At 40.6% G+C, this 22,063-nt stretch overlaps 2 protein-coding genes and 1 long non-coding RNA gene across 4 annotated transcripts; 1 reads left to right on the forward strand and 2 right to left on the reverse strand.

Moving 5' to 3' along the window:
• Window positions 1–265: 265 nt before the first annotated feature.
• Window positions 266–9,230, reverse strand: LOC121519576 (complement factor H-related protein 1-like). 2 transcript variants are annotated; one of them, XM_041802335.1, is made up of 12 exons: window positions 9,070–9,230; window positions 8,767–8,958; window positions 6,419–6,598; window positions 6,089–6,280; window positions 4,407–4,511; window positions 4,227–4,298; window positions 3,603–3,704; window positions 3,349–3,405; window positions 2,560–2,721; window positions 2,305–2,466; window positions 644–669; window positions 266–492 (listed from the first exon to the last, which is right to left on the reverse strand). In XM_041802335.1, the coding sequence occupies exons 1-12, from the start codon at window positions 9,125–9,127 to the stop codon at window positions 469–471; spliced, it is 1,332 nt and encodes a 443-aa protein (XP_041658269.1). In that variant the 5' UTR covers window positions 9,128–9,230; the 3' UTR covers window positions 266–468. The 2 variants fall into 2 exon arrangements, 1 of the variants encoding a protein (XP_041658269.1); XR_005992714.1 differs by lacking the exons at window positions 266–492; window positions 644–669; window positions 2,305–2,466 and adding an exon at window positions 2,817–3,070 and having other exon boundaries at window positions 2,693–2,721.
• Window positions 6,921–7,534, forward strand: LOC121519577. The gene is made up of 2 exons (XR_005992715.1): window positions 6,921–7,237; window positions 7,347–7,534. It is a non-coding gene; the product is annotated as an uncharacterized LOC121519577 (long non-coding RNA).
• Window positions 9,231–12,664: 3,434 nt separating the features above from the next.
• LOC121520223 (beta-1,3-galactosyltransferase 2-like) lies at window positions 12,665–21,499 on the reverse strand. Its single transcript, XM_041803597.1, has 2 exons — window positions 21,352–21,499; window positions 12,665–13,878 (listed from the first exon to the last, which is right to left on the reverse strand). The coding sequence occupies exons 1-2, from the start codon at window positions 21,497–21,499 to the stop codon at window positions 12,665–12,667; spliced, it is 1,362 nt and encodes a 453-aa protein (XP_041659531.1).
• Between the last annotated feature and the right edge of the window lie 564 nt (window positions 21,500–22,063).

Here is a 22,063-nt window from a genome sequence, read left to right on the forward strand (position 1 = left end):
AATCTTTCTACAGTCTGTGGGTTGGGGCTGTTTTAATGCAGCTTTTTTATGGCTTTTTGAAAGCAGTGCTCTTATTGGCTGTGTAAAAGAAGAGCTTGAGAAAAACAGCACTTCTTCTGTCTGCCAGAGATTGTTCTTATTTGTGCCAATTGACTCACATTGATGGCATTTCAAGTTTTTCAATAAGAGAGGAATGCATTTTTATAATAGATCGATATTTTTTGCAAGAATTTCTCCAGACAAAAGTAAGACATTAAAGATAACATAGGGCACAAAAACTTTATTCTGTATGATTCATGTTAAAACTCTATTTAGAGTTTCTGTTGTAAAGAAAATGCAGACTGTCAAAAATCTCACTGCGTTTTAAAACAAAAGTGATAAATGTGTCATCATGTGTGTTTTAGAGCTTCTTCTCTGATAGAGGTGTTTCTCAAGCTTCCATCTTCATTTTTTGTTGGCAGTCCACAATCAGCTCCTCCACTGACAGCGTCCCTGAGTAGATCACACAATGGGTTATTTTACCAGAGTTTTACTAAACTTGAAACATAAAACATGATCTATAAAATGTAACCTGAGTCAGACTGAATAAATAAATGAGTTATCATGTGATTCTTTGGGAGGCTGATGACAGACTGATACTTACATAATAGTGGTCATATCTATGACAACCTAAAAACAACAAAACAAAACAGCAGCACATGAGAGGCATGTCATTACTTGGGTGTTTTAAAGGTACATATTATGCAGAATACACTTTTTCAGGCTTTTCTAGCAAGTAATGTGCCTGTGGCCTGTCCACAAAAGCCCATTCCCTCTCCCCCTCTCTTTCTCCACCTTTTGGAAAATGTGTGCTGAAACAAGCCATTCTCAGATTTTCCCATCATGATGCCATGTGGGGAATCAGCCCCGCCCCCAAGTTCATTGGCCCTCGCCTCTTGGAAGACAGTTCCGCCCTTCTAGCCACATCAATTAAGCCACATCCATATCCTCAGATGGGCGGGGTCAGACAGCTCATTAACATTTAAAGGCACAGACACAGAAACAGCTTGTTCTGAGCAGGGCTAAAACAGAGGGGGTTTTTAGAGATTTAAAGATCCAATACTGGACTATTTTTTCAGCAACAAACTTCTAAGGTATGTTTTGTTGACCTCTGAGACCGATATAAACTTCTCAAATAATGAATGAGCGAAGAGAGGAGTCTCATCTCTGAACAGTAGTTGTGTGTCTTTTATTTTACCAGGGTGTTTTTCAACACTCTGGTAAAATAACTAACTAGTGTAGTTACCTTATTTCAAGTTGTCAAGTCCCAGATAGCTGGATTTAGAAAAGGGGAAACATAATTCTCGTTTGGAGGGCTATCAAGGACAGTGTCTTTAGATAAAGTCATGCTATTAATTTTGGAAATGATTACATCTCCCGTTTTAATCAATTATGATAATCACTGTCATCACCATTGTAGCTCAGCAGAGAAATATCACAGCTCGTATTTACACAAACAATAAGATCGGTCTTGTTATTATGTAGATATCCACTCAGAATAATTAATTTTCCAAATTCAACTCCTATAGCCTTTTTTTTTTTAATCATAGATTTTCTCATAATCGCAGCTGGAGCCTTTTCAGAATGATATTTCTGTTTCCCCTTTTTCTAATATATCTGCTTCTTGGAAATGATTTATTTAGACTTGATCCTTTTCTTAAAATTTTGATACGGAAACTTCAGCCCGTAGACTCTCCTGTTTCTCCTTAATCAGCTGCACATCACTGCACAGCTGATGAAGGAGACAGGAATGAAGCTTAGGTGTTAAGTTTGAAAAAGATAGTTGTAATCACTTCCAAGAAGCAGATAACATTGAAAAAAGGGAACTATATCTCATTCTGAAAAGGCTATCTTTTCCTGCTGCACTCTAATCAGGAAGCACTGCACTCTGAGAGAATCCACAAGAAATTGAAGGCTGTAGGAGAAAAATTTGTCATCAAAAATGCATTTTGGCCCAAAGAACTGCCGCTCCCTGGATACTTTCCTGTACTGTATTCTGTAAACCCTAAAGATGGTTGAGCGAGAAAATCCTTGCAGATAAACAGATTGTGAAATACTCAGACCAGTCCATCTGACACCAACAACCATGACATGTCAAAGTCATCAGATCAGCTTTCTTCATCATGCTGATACTCTGAACTTGAGAAGGGGGTCTTGACCAGGTCTACATACCTGAATGCATGGCTGTTTAGCTGATTTGATATTTGTTTTATTGAGCATTCAAACTAGTTGTTAAGAAAATGTGAAAAAGAAACATGCACTTACATCTGCTGAAGGTTAATCTTCCATTAGTGCAAGTAAAACGTTTTTCCCAGTCTTGCCAAATACAGCTGAAAGACTTCGTCTCTCCTTCCTTCACAAACTGTTTTTCAGTCAACTGAAACCCATTCTCATGATACAGAGAAAGATCCAGAACACAGAAAGCCTCTGCAAACAGAAAAAATACATTTTCTGTTTTTGTATAACTATTTTGAAGCCATTCAAAATGAAAAAGAAACAGCTGTATTGATTTGATTATACCTTTGCATTGGGGAAGTTCTGACCAGGTTTGATCGCTGTAACACGCCACAGTATCTGACCCCTCTAGTGTGTAAAAAGCATTACACTGGTATTTCAAATACATTCGGTCTTCTTCCACAAGAACACTATTTTGAATAACTGGAGCGACTCCACATTGGTCAACTGAAATCAAAACAGAGACTGATTAACATTTTCAAATAACAGTAGAGTGACAAATGTTCACAGCACAGCAAAACGTGTTGTAATTAATTACACACATTATTTTGTTTATCTGTAGTTTTCTTAATAAGTTAGATCATTTCAGGGACCAGGTGATTTAACTGACAGATGGGTCACTGTAGCTGTTAGCCAAGCTGTCCACCTCTATGCCTGTTTCAGGATAGATCAAAGGTTTGGTACAGATAGCATTTCCAATATGGCATCAGAGGTAGGGTGGTGATTGGGAGGTTCGGGAAGGCTCATCATGACAGGAAACTGAAGGGTTGGTAAGTTTCTGAGTTTAAATCTTAAACTTACAACATGGAGAAAAGAGGAGAAATGGGTGGTGGTGAAAAACAAAGAATGAAAAAGAGCAGAGTGTTAGCACAGAGTACAGTTACACTTGTGTGCAGCTTTGTCAGAGAGAGGCTGCTGATGACTAGTCTTGCTCTGAATTTTGAATCTGACAGGGCCTAGTGCGGTACTTTGTGGAACCCCTTTTTTTAATAAAACTTCCCTAGAAATTGTTAGCAAGAGAAAAAAGTAATGGAAAAGTTATACCAATGCACACCAAAAATTTAATTGATTTACCTGATATGAAAGCGGGCCTATTATTTCTGTCATCCAAACCAGAGGTGGAAGAAGATCCTGTAAGATAGAGATCACATTTACAAAAAAAGAAGACACAACAAAAGGGATTGCTTCTAAATTCTCCTTGACATGCTTTTTCAGATTCACAGTAAAAACATACCATGATTCTTTCTGAAAAATGAAAAAAGACTTTCAGACCTTTAACTACTGAAAGCTTCATCCATTCTACAATAATATCATGGGTAGCCACCTACCTCCACTAGCAGGCCCTGCCCCACTACCAGTAGGAGTAATGTGTCCACCAGCTGTTCCTCCTGTGGCATGTCCACCTTGTCCACTACCATGTCCTCCTCCTCCTGTAGAAATAATACAATATATTTGATGTACAGTCCATGTTTCTCCTGCAAACTGGGGCTAAGTTGCAGCAGACTAGGCAAGTCAGTCCTGTAACTCTCCTAAGCCCCAAGGTGTGAGCCACCTTAGCTTGTGGAGGTCGAGACTCCAATCCAGACAGCTGATTATACCCAGGAGCAATCTGTGTGAGTTGTGTGGTTATCCCTCTTCAGGATAGAGGCAGCACTAGCACACTGTTCTTGTGACAGGACCTGCCCTAACTGAATCAATGCGTATCTGTGGTATGTACATAACATCTTGGACAAAAGACAGGGGCACCTGTGCATCCAAAAGACCCCTAAACTTCTCCAAAGCTGCCTCAAAAATGCCTGTAGGAGCCTGACTCAATTCAACCACATTTAAACCTATAGATACATCAAAGCTGCTTTCGTATGTGATATTTTAACACATTTATGACTGAAAAGGATTTTAAAAAATGACTGAAAAGACATGAGGATGGTTATATATTCTATACAAGTCTGTACCTCCAACAGGTTGTCTGTCACCTCCTTGCCCTGTAGATCCACCATGTCCAGTACCTGGTCTGTCAACTCCATCTAAGTGAAGATAAAAACATACATGAAATACACAGTATATACTCAAAGAGTAACTAGATCTAGTGATGGTCTGGTTAGTATTTAATGTAAAACAGATCAATGAACTACCTCCACTCCCAGTTCGTGTCCCACTGCCAGGAGATGTAGAATGGCCCCCGGATGAGTCGGCCTCTTCTGGGCCACTGTGTCCGGTATCTGGTGTTGTTTGTTTGCCTGAATGGCACAACATTAGTTACGCAAACGGAAAACTGTAGGAAATCAGTACAAAAAAATCAGGAACCCCTCTCCAAGACATGACAAATGCTTATGCAGCTTTCTGTGGTCTGCTGCAGTCTCTATTTGAAATAGCTCATCCATAGGTCTACATGAAGATGGTGAGCTGGAAGGGGAGGAGGCACTTTCCAATTTTATTATGTGGCCAGCCTTGAGGAATGAGACATGAGTTTCACCATTTGAAAGAAAGCTTAAACCCTTTAGAAGAGATGCTTTCAATTTTTTAGCCTTATATTAGTCTTTGCCCTGGGCCTCCCAGTGATGAAACCTGGCCCTGCCCACAGTCACCTTCTGCTCTCCCATACACATTGTGTGGTTTCACCCTGATTAATTTTATATTTTTGTTTTTTTCTTCTGCTCCGTTGACAATATTGATTATCAGCAGTACATTTAAGATAAGAAAAGATAACCATGTTTAGTCAAGTCTTGGTATTATGTTAGTCAACATGTGATCTGTGTGTGGAGGCTCATTGATGTTGATGCACATTGCACTAATTGTCATAAAAACCCAATGTGGGAGAGCATCAGGAAGTGAGTGAGGAACACTATTAGAGCGAGGGCACAAAAAGCTTTTATTTGAACACAAGACAGCACACGTCAGTGAATGAACTCACTGAAGCACCACCTTTTATCTGCTATCTTTCTCTTATGTATGTTCATCTGCAGGGATGGACGATATCATTGGTCTGGTCTTGATATTGGCAGATATTAGCGTGAAACGTCAAATATTGGTATCGATAGATATCAAAATTTCTGCTGATATTTACATTGATTTTGCCTGTGTATTTCAGCGTAAATTTTGTCCATACTAAAAATTAGTGGAGTTTTAGGCTGAACCTGCACACCTATGTCAGTTGAGGTCTTTTTTTTATTATCCTCGTTCTTTAAACTTTAGTGTGTTTTTAGGGCTTAAGTTTTATTCCTTGGTCATCCTCAAACCTTAAAGTGTGTCCAAAAGGACTGAAATCTCTTGTCTGAAAAGCATATTTAAATATCGGTATTGGCTAAAATGAATCTCTAAATATCAGCATATCAGCATATCGGATACCGGTGATAATCTAATATCCTGCATCCCTATCCACTTGTTGTGTACGCACCCAGCCTAGAGATGTCATTAGCTCTGCACAGTTAGGGGAGCAATCCCTCTTCTGGGTCCTGTTACAAATTGCTCCAATTACTTTTTTTGTGTGATGACTTTTTGATCATTTGAAAAAAATCTTAATCTTGGCAGGTCAGGTTTCTAAGCTCCTAAGCCTGCCCTTCCTATACAGTGGTTTTCATCTTCTGCTGCAGCCTCTGTACTTTTGTTCTTGAAGTCTTCTGCAAACAGCAGATTGGGATACTTTCACTCCTGTTTTCTGGAGGTGTTTGCTGAAGGAATTGGCCTCTCTGTTCCAATACTTTTGGAGGGGAGTGTTTGTGTTGATTGCTCATGTTCATCAACAGAGCCACACCAGTGGTTTCTGAAGTTAAACTAATGCATTGATGCTGCTTATCTCAGCACATAGTTCACTTACTGCATGTTGGGCCTTCAGTCCAGTTTCCAGCCATGCAGATGATGGTTTTTTTACTCACTGCCCCCTCCACAGTGTATCCATCCTCACATTCATATTGAACTTCTGAATCAGCAGGGTACACCTCCTGAAATCTCTGGCCAACGATGACTGCATGTGGGACTTTAGGGGGCGTGCTGCATGCATTGATACTGACTGCAAAGACAAACACATCATTAATAGGTGAGCACTAAAGGTGAGGATGAAGTCAGCTTCACTTCAAAAAAACAAAAGCTTAGATTTTATGTTATTAAGACACACTTGTACAGCTAAAATGCAAAGGGACTGACTTACTCTCACAGATGGGCACAGAGGACCAGGCTCCATTTAAACACGTAGCTGTAGCGCTCCAGTTTTTCAGTTCATACCCATCCTCGCATGTAACCCTAATTGTGCTACTCTCGCCATACCAGCCAGTTCGTCTTTTATTATATTTTCCATTTGGTATCTCAAGGGGAACGCAGGCTCTTTCATCTGTGGGCAGAAGAAGGAATGTTGAAGATATTAGATATTCGCAGAAGCTATAGCTTTCTTCTAACATCTCCCATTTCGGCAAACAGGCTAACAATCCTAGCAGCATAATAAAAAAGCAAGTGCTTGTTTTGGGGAGCAGGTGGCCTAGTGGTTAAAGGTGCTCCCCATGTACGTGGGCAGCTAGGGTTCGAATCCAGCCTGAGGCCCTTTACCACATGTCTCACCCCCACTCTTGACCCTGTTTCTGACTCTATCCACTGTCCTCCTCTATCTAATAAAGGCACAAAAATGCCCAAAAATAAATCTTAAAAAAACCCCAAAAACAAGTGCTTGTTTGACAGTAGACAAGTCAATAACCAAATCTGAACCACCAAAGAAGTTCCTCAGATTTAAACCTGTATATTTTGTATGAATTGGAAACTGTGGTGATTTGTAATTTTTGGTCTTATTTTGTTAACTTCCTGTGTGACCACTTCCTGTGTGGAGTTTTTGTTCTCTCTTTACAGAGATTGGGCGTCTTCACCTGCACTGACTCTCCTCAATCCTGCACACCTGATACTCATCACTGCAATCACCACCCTGCTCTTAAGCTGTGCTCTGTGCCTTCACCAGTGCCAGATGATTCCCGCTTTCACAGTGGTATCGGCCAACTCCTAGTGCTTTCAGTGTTACTCTGAGTAATTTTGTAGAGATTTCTACTACGTGTGTTACCCTGAGACTAATCCTGCCTTCTCTTCCGTTTTTCCAGTGCCTCCACGAGCTGTCAGTGCTAGCACAATCTCTGCCACACTGCCGCACTCTCACTCCGGATTCACCAGCCTCCCCCCTCTTCACCTCACGCCTGGAGCTCTCACGTCCTTGGATTCCTCTCTCACCTCTGGACCTCAACCCCCCCCCCACTGCCTGTTTACCCTACAATAAATCCCTTTAACTGCTTCACTGTGTCCGGTTCTGCATATTGGGTCCAACATTACAACCACAATCCACAGATCATTACAGGAAACATTTAACTTAATTGTTAGCAAAGACAAAGGGACTTGATCACAGAGTTAATAAAGAATGGACAGTTAGATAACTTTCCTTAAGAGAAGCAAGAGGAATCCCCCTGCCGACTGGCTGCAGTGTAGAGCTTTTGTAGACAGTCACTACTATAATGTCACTCATTACATGATGGACGTGCCACGGTAGATATTACTAGTCGACAAATTATTTAAGGTGTACTTGGGAGAAATTAAAGTACGTAAAAGAAACAAAATAGAATATGCCTAATTTAACACCAATTTTAGTGACCCGGTCAAACAAGGTAGTTCATACTCAAGGAGAAAAACTTGAAAAACTGATGAGGCATTTCTTCATGCACAGGCAGTGATGTTTATGCATAAAAATGCCTTGATGCCTATCTAGCTATCCAGGAGAATTCCTCTTTGTTTAGTTTTTTATTAAATGTCACTAATGCTCATCAGACCACACAAAGAGACATCCGGACATTCTCTTTTTTTCTTTTTTCCAACATCTCATTCGTTTGAAAAGTTGCCTGTAAACCATAGGCCAGGGATGGGCACCCTTGGTACCAAGAGGGGCGCATTAATTTTATAGTCAATGCAAGAGGCCAAACTGTTACACATTATGGAAATTTTTTTATTAAAACTTCTATGATTACTAATAATTCAATGAAAGTTTTGATTCAGTTTTTTTCCTCAAATGTCCTGTGACAGACTATGATTTATATCATGAATGATAGGGTTTTTATCACGCAATTTGTGTACGCAGTGTCCTTCAGCAGATCTCAATTGTGCAGACTAGTTCTAAATTCCCTATATGTCAGGAGATGACTAAAGCACACTCTCCATTTGTATACTGCCTCTGATTTTGATGTGATAAGCTTATGCCACTACAGCCCAGATTGATAATTTATGTTAAAATTACAAGTAAAATTTATTTCAGTTCAGTACTTATGTACTTTTTACAGCAAGATGATGAAGGTCAAATCAAACTGGTTCAATGAGGAAAAAAAAAACACTTTCTAACAATAACTGATAAACTGTCCCAGTAAGTTACAAACTGAGGACTTTGTTGGGTTAAAACAAACATAAATGTGAAAGAGACATGCAGTTTGAGATAAAAACACCACTGTGGACTTTCTCACTCAAACAAACCAGAACACCTACCTATACATCGTGGCTCGTGAGACCATTCTCCATTCTGACATGTGCTTGTTGCCCACCATCCCTCCACTGCTGGTTTACGTCCACTCTCACAGCTGTAAGTAATCTCAGATCCGTGAGGATAAATTTGTTTTTCTGGGACAAAATAACCACCCACCAGGCTGGGAGCTCTGCAAGGCCAATGTGCACTTTGAGCTGAAAAAGATGAATAAACAAAGTATGACTCTGAAATTTATTTATCTTTTAATAGTAAGATTTTAATAAAAAGATTGATTATTTATCAATAATATAATTTATCATTCTTACCATACAAGGCTGCGGGAAGCCCAATAAGAAGAAGAAATCCAAAGTATCTCGTTCTCATTTTGTCAGGAATTAAATCTTTACAGAGCAAAGAGTCCTTTTCAGATCAGGACACGTTAATGATTGCTGAGGGCATTCCCCCAAAAAGTTAAGAAATGTGAAGTAAACACTGAAACTTTGACTCTGACATCATGCTCTTACTCTCAAGCCCTCACACTGTTCACATGGAGCAGCAACATCGCAGAAACACAGGGGGTAAAACACAACTAAACTGTGTTGTGACAGAAGATGTAAATAAGTTTTCTGACTGACAGATAAAAAATGTTATTTTTAAGGATTGTGTTTCAACTCTATCTTGGTATTTTATTTTGTATAAAACACAGCAGCAAACATTGCAGCCTTTTGGAGTGTTTCCTCCATGTTTTTCTTACCAAACACTTCTATTTGTTTACAGTCCAGATTTCAAAATGATTTCCCGGACTCCTGTGATCAGAGGTCAGCATTATGAAATAACAAACAGCTAGTGGAAAAGTTCAGGCTGGAGTACTCCACTCTGCTTCTCTCTGCACTTTCACTGTCTCATCAGCAAAATCAGTCTCACCTGCCGTGGAAAAACGGACATTGATAACTGTTCCTTCTGAATTTATAACACTGGAAATAAGTTGGTAAGAAAAAAAGAATGAAGTACAAATTCTGGATTATCACTATAAAGCAAGCTTAGTGAAAAAAGACTGGCATTATACAATGCTCTGCGCTTATTGGGTCTGGCCTCAGACCAAAGATCTCAGACCTGATTCTTTTGCAGATTTCTTGCAGACCACTATGGTGAGACCCCGCCTCTGTCAGAATGGCAATACAAGCTGAAAGTTTCAAAACAAAATTGTATTAAACTTCTGGTTAGGGTTAGGGAAAGGGTTAAGGTGAGGGTTAGGGTACCAAAAGTAAAAGCTCAAAAATAGCAAAACATGTAATAAAATCGAGTGAATCGTCTGCTTACAGGAAACTTTCCCCTCATGAAAACACAAAAACTCAGCTAACGTAGCAAAGGCTAAAGCTAACGTTAGCTTTAGGAGCTAGGTAGATAATGCAGATATGTAGATCATGTAGCTAAATGTAAAATTAACAAAGCTACTTTAGCTACATAAGCTACGAAGGTAGAGTAGTTATATAACTAACATAGCTAAAGCTAAAACAAATTGAAGCTGTGCTATAAGAGATGCAATGGTATCATAAATTTCACAGTAATGTGGTGACAGAAGCCTCTCAATACTGTTGTGAACATGTGACGGCTTCAAACGATAGGTCTCGGAGCATAAAGTGTAGTTTTTTTTGTGGAGCAGGTTTTATTTTTCGTGTTGGAAGAAAAAGCAATGACCCAGACCCAGTTTTGTTGCTGGCTGCTTCAGGTATCCTTTCAAAATCTCCACGTATCTTTCTTTCTTCATGATTCCTTCCACCTTGATGAGGTTTCCAGTTCCAGATGCACTGAAGCATCCCCACAGCATAATACTCCCACCACTATGTTTCTCCAAACATCACCAATGTCTCTGTGGCCAAAGAGCTCTAGTTTGGTTTCATCTTACCAAAGGACGCTCTTCCAGTATTCATAATCCTTCTCCAGGTTGTCCTTATACTTCAGTCTGGCTTGAAGGTGTCTCTTCTGCAGAAGGGGAGTTTTTCTTGGTCTGCAACCTCACAGTCCATTCCTGTGCAGGGCTCTAGTGATGGTCTTCTTTGAGACTACAGTTCCTGATTTGGCTGAGTCCTTCACTAGTGTCTTGTCAGTTGTTCAGGGGTCTTTAGACACATCTGTCACTAGTGTTCTTTCCAGAGTCTTTAAAATCTTTCCCTTCCTCTGCCAGGCTTGTTTTGGACTGTGTGGAACTCATTGAACTTCTCGATTATACTTCTCACTCCAGTCCTCGACACTTGGAAATGCTTCGATAACTTCTTATATCCTTCTGCTTTGTGAGCATCAACAATTATTTTTCTCAAGTCTGAACTGATTTCTTTTGGTTTTGGCATAGTGCCTTCCCAAGTGACTGTGTGTATACTGTGTGTAAAGGTGGAAATAACCCTTGGTTTTAACGATTCTACAGGCTTTGAGCATTGCAAAGTTGAGGCACATCCTTGACTTACAGTAGTTTTTGCAATGGCACGACTAAAAGGACAGTTCTAAAGGGGGCTAATAATTTTGACCCTGGTAGTTTTTGGTTTGAGCGAAATAACTTTGTTTCTGTGTGCAAAATAAAATAATGTAAGCTTTCAAAATAAAACCAGGATGTTTGGAAAAGTTGTACTAAAAACTCCTATCTTTAACAGCACTTAGAAAATACTGAAATTTTCATATGGGGGCTAATAATTTTGTCCTTATGTGTACTTCTACAATAGGTCCACACATAATTTCATCCTGGATTAGACATCAGACCTTTATTCTGTTTTAATTATGAGATGTTGTTAAGACTGTAATGTTAGCAGTGTGGTTATTTGTTCATTAATAGAGTTGAATTAAAAAAGAAAAAGACATAAAATGTTGATCCAGCAAATTATGTCACATGTGTTCTGATAGAGGCGGCCTCTCACATGAGTGATCTGGCCTCTTCCTTTTTCATCCTTACAAATCATATACAGAGCTCTGCATCTCTGCATCATTTATGCATAATTTTAATGCCTGAATAGCAACGCTTAGATAAATAATGACAGGACAACACTACTCTACAGGTGTGTCAGTAGTGTTAATATTTTTCTTTAGCATTTGAAAAAAACCTGAAAAAATACAAGCAATCAATAGACAAAAATGAAAACACTTGATTGTGTGTCATGAGATTGTCCAGTTATTTCATCATGTAGTAATCAATTAAAAAGAAAAAACATAATAAAATAACAGAAGGATAAACAGTATTTTGTGTGATTGACAAGCAAACTTTATTTAATATAAAGTTATATAAACACATCACATAGCATGTGCAGAGACACAGAATTGGCCAACACAGCGAGATACATGCTTATATACTGTCATCCTAGAGTGACAGAGTTTTATAAGGTCGCTTTACAGAAAAGTGGAAAACAAGACAACAAAAACGACAAACACTAAGTTGAGTGTATGCAGGGGGGCAGGTTTAGGAGAGACTGTACGCTGTGGTGAACAGGTGGTGCTTGAGGAGTTTTTTTAAATGTGAGGATGGAGCATTGTGGATGTTTTCGGGGAGGGTGTTCCAGAGGATGGGGGCTGTAGTTCTGAACGCTCTGTCTCCATAGGTATGAAGTTTGGTGGTGGAAGCAGTGAGGAGGCCAGTGTCTGAGGACCAGAGGCTCCGGGTCGGGGTATATGGATGAAGGAGGTCAGAGAGGTACCGAGGAATAGCAAGAATAACTTACAAAAATTTCTAGTATTTTCATATCTGGATGAGATAGTGTGGATTTTTATTCAGATTGAAAAGACTTAATGTGCCTGATACAGACTAAATGATTGAATTAAAGAATGCAGAAATGAAACTGCATTTTGGGCTCCATAAGAGGGAGAAGACAGTAAAAAAAAATTGTAACTGACTCAGGGCTTGAGTTACCTCTTTTTCTGGAACAGGCTTGAGCTACCTCTTCAGTTTGAGATACCTCCCTCTGAAACAGAAAACTCATTTTCCCTCATTTCAGAATATGCAGACAAGAGGTTTACACTAAACCTGCTTAATGAAACTGCTCTTGATCTCATCTTGTCAAAGCATGCATTGTGTTTAGTGCTTTGCAAGAGACGCCAGTATTTGAGTATTTCATCAGGACGAAAGCCATGTGATGTTACGAGATGGCTGTACCTGCAGCTGGAATAAGACACCCGCCAGTTGTGGAATAGGACTGGACTGGGTGGAGGAGTGGGCTTTACACCAAGCTTGGCCAGACATAATCCCACATACACATCTTCCAGATGAATGTGAGGAATATTCAGTGATGCTTGGTAGAGTTTTGTTGCCAAGTCTCCTGAGAAGACATAACCAGTCCCAGAGCAGAAGGTGGGATACCTGTTACCAGGGTACAGCTCAGGGGGCATGTACCATTTATTGTTTCTGTCTCGGAATGGTGTTTGGTTTTCCAAAATATGACCTGTGAAGTAATCTGTCTTGGGCTTTATTTTTGGTCGGAGTACACTGTGAATGAGGTACTCAGTGTTGACGAACATGTCGCTGTCTGTCTTCATAACATAGCTGACTTGTGGGCAGTGTAACGCCACCCAGTTCAATCCCATCAATATCTTAATGGTCAGGTTGTTGTAGGTATCGCTGAAGTCCTGCTGGATGATATCATGATGCCTGTTACTCTCTGCTTCAAGCATCTTCTGCTGCAAAACTCCACCATTTTTTCCAAGCAGAAACAGCCGAATGAAACCTGGAGCCAAACTTTCATTTCCCCATGTCTGTCGAATGGCGTTTCTGGCTTCCTCTTGCCGAGCCTCTGTGGTTATCAGCAACACCAGAAATGGTGCCTGTCTGCTCTGTGAACATTTTTCGGGCTCATTGATGATATAAGCATAAGGCCCAGGGGTGATATTGTCTCCGTGTTCTCCCTCCACAGTGACTGCCATGGTGGTTTTAACGTCAGGCACTTCCTGAGGCGACTGGGCAGCTTCCTTTTGTGTGCTGATGTTGGCAATGGTGGTCTGAGGACTGATAGCCAGCCTAGTTTCGGGTATTTGATGACTCACGTTCAGTTTGGTTTTTGTGGTGTTTAGTTTATCACCCCAAAACAACTTAGGAATGTGCCTGAACTCCAGTCCTTCTCTGACAGTAGGCTGATTTGCTTGTTGAACCAAGAAGAGCAGCACTACCAGAAGTGACAGGAGACAGAAGAGATATTTCATGAATGAATGGCAGTGATGTCTTTTCCACTGCATGGTTACAGCAGGACTGATCCACTCAGAGAGTCGGCTTATCTCCAGCAGCTCCTGAGCTGGCCTCAATTCCTTAGAGGTAAAGGAAAGTGTATTCGGTTTGTTGTCTAAAGAGCTGTTACATGCAGATGATTTCTCATTTCTAACTGTCCAAATCTCTGTGCTTGCTTTACAGTCCAACAGTAGGGTAGGAGTCCACTCTGATGTTGCACATCCATTACCTGGGAGACAGAGAAGAAGATATTCATGAGCAATGGGATGGACAGTTAAGTCTAAAAGCGGCTCTCAATTTGCTGCAGTGGCAGGGTGGCCATTGAAATGTTTTGAAGAATCCCTGAATAGTCTGTCAACACCCGAGGACCATTGGGGGGGCTGTCACAGATTAACAATTGTTAATCATTAATATAATATAATACGGAAGAGGATTAGGGACACCCAAGGAGAAAATGATTTTGGGTAACTCGAGAATAAAGTCGAAATTTCAAGAATAAAGTTAAAATACAGTTTCAAGATTAAAGTCGTAATGATGAGAAAAAAGTCAAAACTTGCTGTTACAGTCTTAGACACTGTGTGTTTATGTGCTGAAGAGAAAGAATCTCAGTATAGTTTCACATTTTCATCGAAGGCGTAAGGCATTTTGTGGAGGCAGTCAGGATTCTCTGTTATTGTCTTAAATACTCATACATTGACAGAAGAGACATAACAGTTCTCATCTCTTTTCCTCTTCCTCTCTGTCTGATCACCTGTAGAGATGCATATGATTTTATCATGATACTTGGGTCCCAATTCAATATCATGGCGATTTTAAATATTTTGCAATACAGTGAGTATTGCGATACTGTATATTGCGATCTATACCATTTTTTTCAACCGTTAAGCTGATTTAACATTAGTCTTACCCTCATGTTGCAGTATTTTATTTTCATGTAGCACTTCTTGCAAACCTCACATGTCATGTCCGTGTCATTCGTGCCCTGCTTTCAGCCTAATGTCCTTGCCCTGGTGCTGCCATGTTTGTTGTACTAACTTTTTCCTGCTCTATTACGGTCACCTTTGACCTTTGCTAACCTCACTGGACAAATATTTTTCCACATATTTTTCCATTATTTTAGACTTCAGTTCATATTGGAATGAATTTGAAAAAAATCGATACTTGGTGGACGAGACGAGACGATATATCACCACACAAAATATTGCGATGCTATGCTGTATCGATTTTTTCTCCCACCCGTACTAAACAACGTCAACGACATTTCTGAAGCGAAGCATGGAGGTGCTGCATGAATGCAGCAATGACAACATATGGTGATTTTTATTTCTAAATTCCATACAAAAATCTAATGTACATGGTAGTGGTTTAAACATAAACTGTTATGGATCGGTTAACCGATCCTAACATCAAAGGTCTGTGCATCGGTCTGTGGAGCCTTGGATCGGTAAAGATGTAGCATGAATCAGTCTTTATACTGATTTTAACATTAGAGATCGGTTCACTGAGCCTCTGCTGCTTGTTATCAGAGCTCTTTCCTCTAGCTCTGGGTCAGCATCTCTAATCTCGAGCCACCCATGGTGACCTTACCTTAGAACAAGAATTGCATTAGCTATAGGTGCTCTATAGGTAACTAGATGTTTTTCACTGGTCATCGCCGAAGGAGTGATACTGAGAAATGTCTGCTCGTCTGTATCGTTTGGAGAATGAGATGTAGTATAACGGCATCACATAAATCTCACCTGTAGGGATGGCAGAGCTAAATTTTAGCAAAGATTCTAATGCTAAATGTAGCACAAACAGACCTGAAAATAATAATAATAATAATAATAATAATAATAATAATAAACTTTACTTGTAGAGCACCTTTAAAAACAGAGGTTTACAAAGTGCTTTGACAATAAGCAGAATCACAGTTACAACAAAGCACCAAACACAAATAAACACTCTTCGTAGTTAAAACTCGGGAACTCTCCAGTCATCACCATAACCACAGCCCATTTTATTCACAGGCGTTACAACTGTAATGTGCTACTGAGAGTGACTGATTGGGTGACATAATTAATACGCCTGAGCCCACTGATGTGATATTAAACAGAGGATTTTACTGAGCTAGAGATCATTTGATCTCTCCAGAAAACATGAGAGGTGTAGGTATAGAGAGCAGAGATAACAAGGTTTAAGCAACATGTTGACCAAATATTCACATTAAGAGTAATTATGAAAATTTGATATAAAGTTTTTACTGTCATCAGGATTAATAAAACCAGGGAAGTAACAATTACAGAAGAACAAAGATTTATGTACAAGTAAAAACTTATTTTAATATTTATCTCCAAACTAATTCTCAAAGTGAGACATCAGAGCAGCTGTGTGTGATAAAAACTTCATTTCTTAAACAGAATTTCATAATGTTTACACAGAAGGCCTGGGATTTAGTCTATCTGATAAATGAGCTCAAAGACACTTAGACTATTGTGAAAATATCTTGTTTGCCCATTTTTTCTCATCTTTGTTGAGATAAAGGTTATTTTGATCCCATTATCGATTTGTACTGATTTGTACTTTGGTATTTTAATGAATCGTCAGTGAATGAATTGTCTGTGAATCAAGATTTGATCAAAAAGGTCTTAGGGAAGAGAGATTCACACCCCTAGTACATCGTGTACATTGCATTTTGCAGGTGAAATTTTCACACACAGTACTGTTAACTAGAGTTTCCAACTGAAACACGTGCCAAAGTGTTCCTTTTTTAAAACATTTTGTCATTTGCAGCAAACTGTCCATGATCAATTTTTCGTGTCATTTTGACTTTGATCTCAGCATTGTATTTTAACTTTATTCTCTAGCCTCAACTTTATTCTTGAAATTCGGACTTTATTCTTGTCATTTTGACTTTAATCTTGACTTGCTCATTATTTTATTCCCCTTCACTGGTGTCCCTAATCCTCTTCCGTAATACATTACTCCAAAAGTTTTGTATTTCTATTTTGCTAATTTCATTTTACATTAAAATCAGGAGCTAGCATTCACCACTGCTTAGATTAATGTTTTGCATCTAGCTATTTTATTTCTCCACTTATATTATTTAATATGTAATACACTACAAATTGTAACAAGCATGGCAGGAAAATGCCACAAGATGGAACAATACACTACTGTTAGATATAGCGTCACTTCTTTTGTTGGACAAAAGGACAAGAGAGGAGTAAGTTCAGTTCTAGGCTCAAACTTTAATCCAATGACCATGTGTAAGGTAAATACTCGGCCGAGTGTCTCCTTCTCTTGTCATGCAGGATCAAGGAAGAGAGACGATTTCCGGATGTGTGTAACATTTATCTTCACAGAGAAGGAGGAGCTCTGTCAGCGCAGTATTCTCTATCCGCCCCCTCCTTCTTGGGTGCAGAGGAGAGAGAGTAACACTCACGGAGCTGCTGAAAATAGTACAAACATAACTATATGGCAAAATACTATGTGTACGTTAATGTAAACGTATGTGACCTTCTGTGTCATGGCCTATCTGTTTATCAAATGTACAGACAGTTTACCAAACTGTCTGGATCCTTGTGACCATTATTTCTAGGCAAAGACACTGCTTTATCAATGCATTGTGTGTCAACCTTAGCAATATTTTACAGTACACTGTAGTGTAGCTGCATTGTCTGCACTGTCTATAGTTACATCTCAGCTGACACCAGTTTCTGGACTCCTTTATGCAGCGTTACACTACTTTATAACAAGTCCTACCCAACTTTACCTAACAAGACACCAAACCACCCATATCAAGGCTGATGCAAAAAAAAATGGTGCAAAATGGTATACAAATTAGTGCTTGACTGATAAATCAGCCAGCCAATTAATTGGTTCATTATATCCTATCAAATGTAATTGTTATCGGCCAAAGTGCAGAGAATATGACTTGGTTGATCTTAGACATGATGACTGTGCTCTGTTTTTTATCCAGTAGAGGGCACTACAACTCTTTTCATGTCACATGCTTCATTTTACCTCCTTTCGGCAGAGTGAGCTAGGGCCCAGTGCAGCTTGGCTGAGCATCAAACTTGTTGGAGAGAACAGTTTGCCTCAGTGGTAAGTGTGAAATAAAAAATAATGCCATAAGGTTCCTGTTTCAGTTGACCCCACTTGACTATGGGTCATGTGTGCCTCATTGTGTCAGTCACCCTTTTGTTAGTAAGCTGAAGTTATGATAACCTAGCTTAACATTTTTCAGCTATAAACTTAACCGACACAGTGAACGTAATGGTGCAGTATCTCACAGTAGTTTTATCCTCAGGCTGCATAGCGGCGCAGGGGTTAGCACTGTTGCTTCACAGCAAGAAGGTCCCTGGTTCACCTCCTGGTCAGGGCCTTTCTGTGCGGAGTTTACATGTTCTCTCCAAGTACTCCAGCTTCCTCCCACCACCAAAAACATGCTTTTTAGGTTAATTAATCACTCTAAATTGGCTGTAGGTGTATGAGCGTGCCTGGTTGTTTGTCTCTATATGTCAGCCTGCGATTGACTGGCAACCAGTCCAGGGTGTACCCTGCCTCTCGCCCAATGACAGCTGGGATAGACTCCAGCCCCTCAGCAACCCCAAATGGGATAAGTGGTGTAGAAAATGGATTGATGGATGGAATATTACGCTCATTCAGGCAGTGGCATGCTGCCACCCAAGACCAAAGGAAATTCAGGCGATTAGAGTGACGACCAGCGGGGGTAAATTAAAATTGAATTGAATTTATATCTTTATAACACGTGTTTGACTACATTCCAAGAAATCAGAAGCGGCTATCTGTTTTATTTATGAATTGGTAAAAAAAAAAAAAATGTGTGCAAAAACGTAATTGGCCGATATATTGGTAACATGAACTTTTTCCTCGTATTAGTACAGCATCTGCCCCAAAAATCCATTCCAGTCGAGCTCTAGTACAAATCAAGACAGTTAATGTTCCTGTTTTATTTTTGATGCTCTCAAGCCATTTCAGTCGTCTCCAAACCCCCTACTGTAACAGATCAATATTCAACATAGTGACTAAGTAACTTCTAGCTAGACATACAACACAGAAAATTATCATTACTTCACACTTTCTTCTCTTTGTCCACTAGTGGGCTCCAAACACCAAGAAAGTGGCCTTAATAATGTCTGATTAACCTGCAGATCAAAACAGGATTCAATTAGAATATCAGTGGCTGTTTCCTGGATCTCACATCTAACCGTTTTGTCTGCCCACCCTCACATGAACTTGTCGCACACCACTACTGATTGCACATGTACATTTGCTGCAAAATAGAAAACATAGGCAGTTTAATACACTGTTAAGTCAGCACCAGTTAAACCCTGATACCCACTCTGTGTGTCAGACCAAATAAAGTCACATTTTTTAATTTGAGGCCTGCAACATGTTCTATGAAAGCTGGCACTGGAGTATGTTTATGCGCTGTGTTACATTACCTTTTCTTCTAACAACACTCTGTAAGCGTCTAGGAATTGAAAGCCATGACTGCTTAAGTATTGACAGTGTAACTATTGGGAGATTTGTGGTGTGCTCAAACAACACCTGAAACATTCCAAAGGTAAACAGGTTAATAGGTGATAGTACCATGATTGGGTGTAAAAGTAGCCACCCTGAAAGGCACATGTCAGATCAGGTACATGTGGGAGCATGTGGTGTTTCATCACTTGGCCACATCTGCCTTGGCCTAGTTCTGCTCAAGCCTCTTGATGGCCTGCCAGGCCCCAGCCCCATTTCCACAGGTATCCTCCTAGCTGACCCCTCCATGACTCACACAGCCGCCCTAAAGATCTGGTCCAGCCCATTGGGTCCCAGTATGTGATTAGCTGTGTTCAGACCTGGGAAAGTGCACCAGGTACCTTTAGAAGCAAAGCTGCTGCTCCCATATCCAGTAGCTGATATCTCCTATCCGAAGAGATAGGAAGTATCAGCGAAGAGAAGTCATCACAGAAGAGTCCAGCCAGTGTCTCTGACCATGAGTCAGCATCCAAATCTCTGGCTGATCTCATCCTTGCAGTCGATTGATTACACTGCCAAGGTACAGTAGGTGAACTGCCCCACAACTTCTACGTTCTTACCATCTACAGACACTGATTTGATGGCAGCAAACCCTCTTGATTCCAGGGCATTGCCAAATGCCTGGGCCTTTGTTTTGGACCAAAGTCCAGTTCAGTGATCTGGGTATCGCTACAAACAAATAACATCTAATTGCCCATGTTACCCACCACATTATCCAGTCCATACAGGTAGTGAAGAGCGTAGGGGCTTAGATGTACCCAGGATGACCGATGTCCAATCTGATACATCTAGATTCAGCCTCCCAGGGGCACTTCAGCCACAAATTTTAGGGTCACTAGTTAAGAATTTGGCATTCCTGAAAAACCCTGCAGTCCCTGAGCAGCCTCTAGCATCTGCCTACAAGTACATGGTCAATCTCCTTCTTCGTGACACCATCATTGACATACTAAGTCCAGCGCCACAAATCAAGGCTCTGAAACCACACTCCAGCAATCCTTAAGCTCTGACTGCAGGCAAACTCCAGAGCATTCAGGAGCTTTCATCTCGTTGTCCAGAGCTGTATGGACCAACGCATGCCTTGTAAATCTCCCTGCCAGTGCCAGTGGTAGCACTGAAGTCCCCAAGAACGACCGAAGCATGTACTCCTGGGGACCGAATCCACCACTTAGGCCGGCCACACACTACACAATTTTTTAAATCTGGAACGATTTTTAAACTGTGAGAGACCACAGACTTCAGGATAATTTCCAAAGATTTTTCCTCTTTAATCCTCTGAAAGCACACAGTGGACGACTCAGTCAGACTGTCAGATCACTGGAGACTACACACCTGCCGACCTGCCTACGACCTTGCGTGATCACATGACTTCAGAAAACAAAACAAAACATGGATGTCTGTCGATACCGTCTTGCTGTGTCTCCACAGTAGGCTGTCCTGGCATGTGTTACAGGTGAAGCAAAAATCATAATACAAAGGAAAGACTCATGGCTGAAATTAAGTTAAAGTTGTGTTCATGGTTGTGAGTGGTGAAAGTACATATGATCTGGCTGTGACACTAGCTGGGATTTTGGAGGCTACGACGCGATTTGGAGCAGTAAAACAATTGTGTTGACACCACACACACGCAGGCTACTCAGACAAACAGTCGTTTGCGACAAGGCTCCTCTCGGGATACGCCCCCATGATCGTCAGGGGAGGCAAATCTTGCCCCAAATCGGGCTTAAAATCCTGTAGTGTGTGGCCAGCCTTAGGGTAGTCTGGTGTCAAATGCTTTTTTTTCAGAGAGTCCACTCACCCCTGTTGGTGAAAAGACAGCGACGAATGAGACTGAGCTCAATGAATGGTCCAGTGTGGTGCGCAGTAAATGCTGATTGACAGGCCTTACCTCCGATTTCAAGGGGCCAGTCACCCTTTGGTGTGTCATCCATCAGCGCAGCCAGACCAGAATTAGATGTATCCACCCACACTAGACTTAGCAGTGCCAGGGTCGGACAAGGCAGCAACAGCAATCCCAAGCCGAATTCCCTTGACATCGCAAGAGTCCTCCTGAAGAGAGGTTACAGTCCAGGTGCTGACAAAGAAGGGCTGCCTTGACTTGAGTCGAAACAGTTGCTAAATCAGTCAACAACACCTCAACACCACCAGCAACGTTCAACCAACCTGAACGCTTGTTGGACCGGGATTCCCATCTCATCCGACAGAGAGGGTCCCAAGGTCTTCACCTCTCTGCCTTCATGTGACGTGCAGCGCGTCTAACGGCTGCAGCATCAGGAGTACCAACCCTACCCAGATCTTTCATTCATAGGTGTTTACGTACAATGTCGTTCAAGTGTGTGGGGGTGCGAACTAGGCCCTGGGGCTCTGGAGGCAGCCTTTCAGCTGCATAAGCAACTACCGTAAACCACATTTTTTTTGCGTGAATTTAGATTGACCTAAAACTGGATGGCAGATCAAATGAGAAACACAAGACTGCAAATGATTAAAATTCTCTGAAAAAGTGCTACAGAGCACATTTACTGTTCTGTCAGATGTAAATTATTTATAACAATGAAAAATTCAATTAACCACATTTTATTTTTTGACATTTTAAGCACATT

This window comes from Cheilinus undulatus, linkage group 13 (assembly GCF_018320785.1).
Source record: "Cheilinus undulatus linkage group 13, ASM1832078v1, whole genome shotgun sequence".
NCBI lineage: Eukaryota > Metazoa > Chordata > Actinopteri > Labriformes > Labridae > Cheilinus > Cheilinus undulatus.

Excerpts from the sequence above, each read along its gene's own strand:
- LOC121519576 (XM_041802335.1), bottom strand. The coding sequence starts at position 9,127 with ATGAGAACGAGATACTTTGGATTTCTTCTTCTTATTGGGCTTCCCGCA. Across the intron at positions 6,281-6,418 it reads CTCTGTGCCCATCTGTGAGA|TCAGTATCAATGCATGCAGC; the intron begins GTAAGTCAGTCC and ends TTGTCTTTGCAG. Across the intron at positions 3,705-4,226 it reads TGACAGACAACCTGTTGGAG|GAGGAGGAGGACATGGTAGT; the intron begins GTACAGACTTGT and ends TTATTTCTACAG.
- LOC121520223 (XM_041803597.1), bottom strand. The coding sequence starts at position 21,499 with ATGTCAAGGGAATTCGGCTTGGGATTGCTGTTGCTGCCTTGTCCGACC. Across the intron at positions 13,879-21,351 it reads CTGGCCCCTTGAAATCGGAG|TGCTGCTCTTCTTGGTTCAA; the intron begins GTAAGGCCTGTC and ends CACTTCTGGTAG.